We start from the raw sequence: 9,047 nt of genomic DNA on the forward strand, positions 1-9,047 counted from the left end.
TGGTTTAATATATTAATGCCTTGGGGGACGTAGACAATGAATGGGTGAAACCTCCAGGTGAAACAATATTTTGGTTTGCAAAGACTGAAGTATAGGAAACTCTCAGATGTATTTAAACACATTAGGGGATTGAGCATCAAGATGGCTGATGTACAGGTTATCCAAGGTAAAATGTAAGCCTGTTAGTATAATATTGTCTAAAGTGCTCACCTCTGCTGGTAGATTCTGACTTCTATTATTCTCCTGAGTGAGAAAAAGGAAGTCAATCTATGTGGGTCACTGAAGGTATCTACCCATTGCATAGCCAAACTAGAATAAAATAATTTCTTGAATATGAAATTAGTAAAATAATGCAGGAGCTGTTGTGACATTTGGCAATGATTTGCCCTCATCTAATGGAATGTCTGAATGTTTGATCACAGCACTTTAATAATATAGTTACAAAGTCAAGGAAAACAGCTATAGGAATGTCAGGACTACTTTTATCCAGTGATTGTATAGTGAGGATGTTTAGTGTCTCAGGGACAGGAGTTACGGGCTTAATATATTAAACTATGCAAAGAACTGATGAGTCCCTCTTCTTAGTTACTAAAACCCTGTTGCATACAATGAAATTAAAAGGCAAGATATTTGGATATAAAAGGTAATGTTTCTTTCTGTGTCTGTAAGAAAAAAATCTGGAAACGGTGTGATGCTTGCCAGCAAGCCCTCTGTTTGTCATGTCTATTTAGATTACAAGTTCTTTAGGATTCAGACCATCTCTCACAATGGGTCTGTATAGTGTCTAACACTGCAGTGCCCCTCATTGGGGCCTATAGACTTCATTGTAATACAAACAATAAGCAATAAATTGGGGGGGGGGGAAGTGGGTAATTACATGATCCTTGTTTCTTAGTTGTGCTAGGCAAGTCAAAATTAATCAAATCTTGTGCATCCAATTGAAAGGTGAATTGTCTGCAGGACTCAGTAAAGAATTTTCTTTCTACATGCAGTGTTGCATAATTAAGCCAGATGCATCCTGCATGGCAGAGAAGGTGTTTGCTTCCACTAAAGCATCTGATGTTCTTTGCTGCTGGGGGCAGAATAATACACTTGCACCAATAGCTTCATTCAGTAGAGCAATTACTAATGTTCCTGTGTGTTTTATAAATAAATATATACCATTTTTAATGGGGATGGGGGTGTCAATATTTTCTAAAAAAATCTTTTTTCTGCAATTTTGTGAGAGCATAGCCTTTTATATTTGAGCATTCTGCAAGGGAACAGAGTGTGATAATGAGCTGTGACTAGAGATTGCATTGCTACGTTTGAATGATTTATTATGTATGCTCTTTCTTTATGATCTCTTGAAATTTATCGTTCAGAATATGTATGAAAAATCTTTGATAAATACGTACACCGGGATGAGGCACACATGATCATTGCTTGGCACTCCTTGTTATCATGAGACAGCTCCATATTAAACTCCCCAGGAAACCTTTAGTGCTTCAGCAAGGATACAGAGGACCCTTTAATCCCCAAGAAAAAATTACTTGCGAAGTAGACCTTCCTTTCTATCACCTTGTCAAGTTACAGTAAATCATTGCTCTGACACTTATTCTTTTGCGTGCTCTTCAGCAACTTCATAGGCAGTTACTGTTGCCCAGCTCTTTGAAAATGTAGCTCTATGGTATGTTACCCACTATATACATTATACCATATTAATGTAATTACTGCCAGTCTCTGCTTAAATAGCTGTCTCAAGTTTCTTTTAATGTGAACGTGACTGTTCTTTCCCTCCCATCTTCCAGTCACTATGAGAAGAGAGATCTTTTCCCCAGTGGGGGTCTCATTGTCCAGCTGCCATATCCATTTTGTACATTAGTTGTCAACTGGCAGATTCAGATAGACAGACAATAAAAAAACAAAACACCTCTGATGCATGAATGCTGGGGAAGCACTGCCTTTCTCTGCACCAGGTTTTGGCACTGAGATGTGTGCAGAATCATGGCCTGCACTCCTTGAGAGTGAACATCCAGGCAATATGTGTACAAGTAAGAGGAAAGCCTGTGAATCTGCTTGGGAACCTGCTTAGCCAGGTCCTGATGTCTCTAATCTTTGGGAGAAGATCTGACTGAAAAGTACCCCAGAACACTGCACCGTTCCACATTATTGCCAACTTCTGTTGAGAAGATACTCAGGGAAGTAAAAATGAGTCAGTACAAGGGGTATTGGCAGAGTTGTTTGCAGAATTGTCTGTCTGTAGGCCTTATCCTATTTGAAGTCCTCTTACTTTCATGAGCACTAAAGTTCACCCCCAAAATTAAAAATAAGTCTTCAAAGTGAGTTCAAGAACTTCTCTGGTTACCTCTCTGAACATACACTGGAGTAAGGCTTGTTCTCATTGACTGGGAGACCCATGACAGATTACTCATACTAGTGTGTAAACAAACAAATAATAAAATAATCCAGGATACTATATCACAGAATATAGTTCAGTTTTACTTCATAATAATCTGGCAAATATCCTATAATATACTTTCTTTAAAATGAATTTGTAGAGCACTGCTAATGCCTTTTACAGTTATGAAAACCCCAAGTAGCTTAGAATCTAGATCAGGGGAGGGCAAACTACGGCCGATGGGCCAGATCCAGATCACCAGCTGTTTTAAGCCAGCCCTGGAATTCCCGCTGGGGAGTGGGGTCTGGGGCTTGCTGCGCTCCGCTGCTTCAGCCGGGGAGCAGGCTTGGGGGCCTCTCCATGCTGCTTCCAGAAGCGTAGGAGCTGGAGTGGGGACATGACTGCTGCTTCCAGGAGTTGCTTGAGGTAAGTGCTGTCCAGAGCCTGCACCCCTGAGCCTCTCCCTGCACCTCAACCCCAGCCCTGATCCCCTCGCCTGCCTGCCAAACCCCTCAATTCCAGCCTGGAGCATCCTCCTGCATCCCCAGAGCCAGCACCCCCAGCTGGAAGCTGAATCCTTTCCTGCACCCCTGCCCCAGCCCTGTTCCCCCTCCTGCCCTCCGAACTCCTCGGTCCCAGCCCAGAGCACCCTTCTACACTCCAAAATCCTCATCTCCAGCCCCATCCCAGAGCCCTCCCCCCACAGCCTACTCCCCAACCCCAGCCTGGAGCCCCCTCGTGCATCCTGAACTCCTCATTTCTGGCCCGATCCTGGAGCCCTCACCCCCTCCTGGACCCCAACCCCAATTTTGTGAGCATTCATGGCACGCCAAACAATTTCTATTCCCAGATGTGGCCCACAGGCCAAAAAGTTTGCCCACCCCTGATCTAGATAGTAACTAATGAAGTCGTAGTCGTGAGACTTCATTACAGCACTGGTCTAGTAAATTTTCACTGAGAATTGGCATGAGGCCACTGGGGTTTTGGTGAGAATGACCACGCTTGTGGATTACAGAATTGAGAATTAGTGAATTTCTACTCAGGGTATTAATAGGATTAAAATTTATCCTGTAGGTAGTTCTGGTGTTTTTTTTTAAAATAGGCCAGTAACATTACCAAGGGGAGGGGGTTCCAGGCTTAGACCGAAAGGTCTGGACAACTGAAATGCACAACTTGTTCATTTTAAAGTAAAAACATCAGGTTTCTGGAAGGTGGAGGGAGGAAATGGGGACCAGTTTGCCTTTTTTGACAGCTTCACAGCTGCAAGAGGAGAAGCCACAAACGAGCGGAAATAGTCATAAGATGCAAGTGTGGTTTAATTACAAACAGTTGCAGAAACGGAGAAAAACATCAGCAGTATAATTGGTAGCATATTCAGATTCCAGATAAAGAAGTCCTTAAAAAGTTCTGGCTTGTTAAACTCAAACCATCAAATTCTTAAATAGAGAGAATTTGATGTGCTGAATCTTAGCAGATAATACAATCAGCCGTGTTCTGTGCACACATCTGCTTTGATTTAATAGACTCTGTGGTATGACCAAGTATGTTTGACATTCCAGAATAATATCTTTGGTTTGATGAACGAATTTCCTGGAAAGATCACATGCAGTTTCCATGTTACTCAACAGAGTTCACAAATCTGTGAAGAACTTCAGCCATATATCACTGGTACGTACTCTGGTGATGCCTAGAGATGTTAAAGTAATTGGTTCAGTGGGAGTTCTGATTGTAGTGTGTTTCAGCCTATACTTTTAGAGAGGTTTGATGTGCATAATGTTTTATAATATCTGAAAAAAAATCATCATACAAGATGGGGTAGAAGCCCAGTGGATAATTGGGAAAATTTGTACGTGAGAAACATGAATGATTTAATTGTATGTACTTTTTGGTCCTCTGAATCATCTCAAGTATGCTTGCACAAGTTCTATGTTAAACTTATGGCTGAATTGCTTTTACTTGTCGTTAATACCGAGTCCTCACCTCTGTGTGTTCAACACTTGTATTTACTTTGCTTAAAGCTGTAATGACAAAGCAGGATAAACCCACAGCCTTTAAGGTGTCCTTGGCATGGAGAGAGAAAGAAAGAGAGAGAGATCTATTCTCAACAAAATATGGGATATTTTAGTTGTACAGTATTGTGTTACTGTTAATGACAATTGAAGAACTAATGTCCTATAAATTGACACTGCTTTCTTAAACACTATCTAAGTTTTCAGGTGACTAAGTCATTTTGAATGCATGCGTGTGTATATGTGTGGTTTCCTAACTTTAGAGGGCCGGCGTTGAAACACCAGAATCACTACTCCATATTAGAAACTTTAAGCCACTGCCTTTTGACTATATAAATATCTGTCTTCATATGAATTTCTGTTCTTAACTACGTGTGTTCTCTTTGGTAGAGGGAAGAATATCTGAAAAGGAACTAGAAAAACATGTGTTTAAGGATACTTTATGGTACATCTGTGGTCCACCTCCAATGATAGAATCTATATCCAAACTACTAGAAAACTTTGGTGTTCCTACAGACTGCATTTACTTTGAAAAGTGGTGGTAGCAACAGCTACTTAGCAGAAAATAAAAACTGAAAACAACTAATCTATGTATTTTGATGAATAAAAAGTGCCTGAAATGCACAGAAGATGGACTTTACTATGACCTCACTGACTGCAAGATTTCACTATACACACATGAAATCTTTACGCACATGAAATCTTCTTGTATCTAGTAACAATTCCCAAATTATCCTATAATGCACTCTGATTTGGGTCATTATTGCTTTTGGAAAAAAAACTGTGTATTTTATATTAAAGACATGAGCCATTTGTTTTTTGTATTTCACTTATTTGCTACTGATTTGTGTAGTACTCTTTTTTTTGTTAATTAGGCAGCTTTTTAAACATTCAAATACTATTTTCATTATGACTATAACTTAACTTGCAATTAACTAAATGTGTAAAAATGACCAGATGTAATCTGTAATGTATTAATTCTGACTATAATTTTGTAAGCTAAGCAAGGCCAGACTGGGTCACTAGTTGGTGAGGGTCTCATCTCCCTGCTGTTGCAGATAGTGATATTGACACAGTATTAATATTGGCACAATTCCCAGAGTCCTATTTAGATGCTGCAGCCTGATAGGGTGCTGTTTTCCTGAGATTACTCTTCTTTGAATGAGATATAAAGCAGGTCTTGACCACTTCTGGGTATTAAAGATCCTATAATATTTTCAAAAGTCTAGAGCAGTCTCACCTTCTCTTGGGCTAATTCTAAATTACATTCTGCTTACCTAAACTTACTTTTATTTAATTGGATAAATTTACCCATTCACTTTCTGTTGTACAAGGGGAAAAAGCCATTTAGAAGGACTTCTGTATGCCACTGCCAACTGTGTTGGTGGTAAGTGAAAAGAGCGGTATATTCTGGTATGAGTATAGTTTGTAATTATGTGAAACATTTTGAGGTTAACAAAGTGCTAAGTAAATTGCATAATACAGTACAACTTCAGAGTTATGAACTAACCAGTCAATCACACCTCTCATTGGGAACCAGAAGACTCAAGCAGCAGCAGAGACAAAAAAAAAAAGCACCGAATACAGTACAGTACTGTTAAATGTAAACTACTAAAAAAAATAAAGGGAAAGCTGTATAGTAAAGTTTCAAAGCTGTATCAAGTCAATGTTCAGTTGTAAACTTTTGAAAGAACAACCATAATGTTTTGTTCAGAGTTATGAACAACCTCCATTGAGGCCCGAGGTGTTCATAAATCTACTGTGGTATGATTTAAGATATTTAAATAAGCATGTGATTTGTTTGTTGAAGACTTCTCTTAAGCTTGATAATGAGCTTACTGATTTTCTCAGCATCCATGCAAAAGAGAGGACTCCTTGAAAAGGAATCATACAGGACTCAATTATTACAGAAAAGACACACACTCACTTACTTTTCCTGCAGTACACTCACATCCCTTCTTAAAGATAAATGGAAACAGAGGTCACCAAGATCCATCTTGCATTTGCTTCCCCACATTCATGTAGGAGAGTTACGTATCAATTCTTTTGCTGTTGTTCATATGGATTCTACTCATGCTGTTTGTACACTCCATGCTTTTGAGATCAGATGCTTTTGGCCATCAGTTTCACGTGGTGGCCATACCTGTGCCCTAAATGTCCTTGCACCTCCAAGTCAAAGGGCATAAAGGGTGGAGCAGGCCCAACCATTCTTCAGTTCCTTCTTGCTGCCTGTAGCAGTGAAAAAGAATCCTTGCCATGTCCATCTGCTACTCAGCACCATGTGCTACTATTAGTTAGTAGACTTTAGTTGTTAGATTCTAAAGCCAGAAAGGACCACTGTGATCATCTTGTCTGACCACTTGTATACACAGGTCATAGAAATTCCCCAAAAATAACTCCTAGAACATGTCTTAGAAAAACAGCTGATCTTGATTTAAAAATGACTGGTGATGGAGAATCCACCATGACCTTGGTAAATTGTTCCAAGGGTTAGTTTATAGAGATAGTTCTCTGCTCATAAGCTCTCTTTAGGCTAGTGTCGTCCCAGTACAGCATTATGGGAGAAGTAAAATCCCTGGGGTTGAAAATGTGTCCCCTCATTCAAAACTTCAGTGCCATTTAATGACAAGCACTTCCGATGCCTCTCTTGCCTGGTGGAGGAACATATTCCTGAGTAATATTATATATGTTGCTCCTCTCGGCAAACTCAAAGGTGGAGGTGCCTGCCCAGTGTTGTTCCTCCTCAAACTTTCAATGCAAGGTCTTGAAAGGAAAGATGCAACTTGACCACAATCCTCCAGTTAGTCCCTCTCCATGAGCGATGGATGAGTCAGCCCCAGTCATTCCAGTATCAGCAACACATCAGTTCAGGTGGGTCCAGTACCAACAACCAACGTCCGTTCTAGCATCAACAACAACAAGAGGCATAAAGGAGCACTACTACAGAGATGAGCCACGGCCCAGTAACTTCCAGTGCCTACCACGTGGATAAACAACAGTCACAAAACTTCTTACTTATCTTAGTCTCAACATTCTTAAGGCTAAAAATCAGCAAAAGGGCTCCTCTGGAATCTTGGTACTAAGAGTGTCAGTGGTCCCTACTAAATCTACTGACCAGCCTGCATATTCGTATGAGTATTGGCCTGCTAAACCCAGGGTTGCGAGTTCAATCCTTGAGGGGGCCATTTGGGGAACTGGGGTGAAAATCTGGGGATTGGTCCTCTGAGCAGGGGGTTGGCCTAGATGACCTCCTGAGGTCCCTTCCAACCCTAATAGTCTATGATTAGATTCTCCTTCCCCAAAGAGGCAGTACAGACCATCCCAGCCAGGTCAACTAGTGCAGCCTCAGGTTCTGGAAAGACAGGAGGAGGAAAGCAAAGAATAGCCTTCTTTCACATATGTTCATCCTGCCCACAGGAAATGCATCAGTTTTCTAGTATGGATCTCTTACTAGTCCTGTCCTTTGGTCTTTCCACAGTACTGAGGATATGCACCGACTGCTTGATAGTTGTGGCAACTCTTCTAAGAAGACGAGATGAGGGTTTACCATGGCCCATACATTCATTAATACCTGATCCAAGGAAGATCACCCCAAAAGGATTCAAATAATCTTAAATCTTTTCCACTCTGGGCCTCAAAGACTGAAAAGAAGTCTCACTGACTGCAGAGGTTTTTCGCTTTCCCCTGCAGCGTAGGGCACGGGTCGCTTGCTGGTGGTTTCTCTGCAGCTTGAGGTCTTCAAACCAATTTTGAGGATTTCAATAACTCTGTCCTGGGTTAGGGGTTGTTATAAAATTGGATGGGTGGGGTTCTGTGGCCTGCCTTGTGCAGGAGGTCAGACTAGATGATCAGATTGGTCCCTTCTGACCTATGAGTCTATGAGTCTAACTTAAAGCACAGAGTTCATAGGAGCAGTGTTCGATTCTAGATCAGTAAAGCTTACCTTCTACCAGGAGCGATTCCAAGTTATAGTGACTCTCATCGACTGACTTAAAGCTCACTTAGACACCAGGAGGGCATGCCTCAGACATTGAGAAGAGTGGTCTCAAGAACTTATGTGACACAGTTTGTCACACTTAGCCTACACTCCACAGATGGGCGGTTCAAATCAGCAGATTAGCGGGCACCACATTGATGTATTGGGCACAGTCCCTCAAGAAGTCTTCTTGTTAAACTGGTGGAAAGACCACCTTCAGGTGTACAACGGAGTAGCGTCTGCACCTCCACCTATGAAGCCTGGCAGCTGATGGCTCGCCTTCAAATTTAGGAAATTTCCTTCTTCCAGATTCTGTGGTCCCTGCAGGACACACAACTACACATAAACCACTTGGAGCTTAGTGCCATCCACTTGGCATTCAAAGCCTTCCTACTTCCATCCCAGATAGCCACAAGCCAGCTACTAACAGATAGCACATTATGTTAGGAGACAGGGAGGAGCTCGTCTATTTACCACCAGATCACACTACTGTTTCTGCATCTGCCAGAGATTCAGAACTCACTAACAGAGTCTTTCACAAACAGAGCTCTAGGCCTATTTATTTGCCACAGACTAGAACAAGCAATGCCAAGTGTTCTGCTTGAGTGAGGGGCTCCACTCAGACACTTTTGTTGTCATCTGGATACTAGGATTGAGGTATTCCTGCCCCCTGATCTCCATG

At 41.4% G+C, this 9,047-nt stretch overlaps 1 protein-coding gene across 11 annotated transcripts in view; it reads left to right on the plus strand.

Moving 5' to 3' along the window:
- The window catches only part of OXNAD1 (oxidoreductase NAD binding domain containing 1), a 35,722-nt gene extending 29,736 nt beyond the window's left edge, over nt 1–5,986 (plus strand). For 8 of the 11 annotated variants that reach the window (XM_030550893.1, XM_030550892.1, XM_030550888.1 and 5 more), the window contains 2 exons: nt 3,940–4,048; nt 4,780–5,716. In XM_030550893.1, coding sequence (XP_030406753.1) covers nt 3,940–4,048; nt 4,780–4,934 — 264 coding nt within the window. In that variant the 3' untranslated portion in view covers nt 4,935–5,716. Of the gene's footprint in view, nt 1–3,939; nt 4,049–4,779 lie in introns of all 11 variants that reach the window. The other 3 variants (XM_030550897.1, XM_030550896.1, XM_030550898.1) reach the window with 1 other exon arrangement.
- The last annotated feature ends 3,061 nt before the right edge of the window (nt 5,987–9,047 follow it).

The sequence above is a fragment of the Gopherus evgoodei genome, chromosome 2 (genome assembly GCF_007399415.2).
Source record: "Gopherus evgoodei ecotype Sinaloan lineage chromosome 2, rGopEvg1_v1.p, whole genome shotgun sequence".
NCBI lineage: Eukaryota > Metazoa > Chordata > Testudines > Testudinidae > Gopherus > Gopherus evgoodei.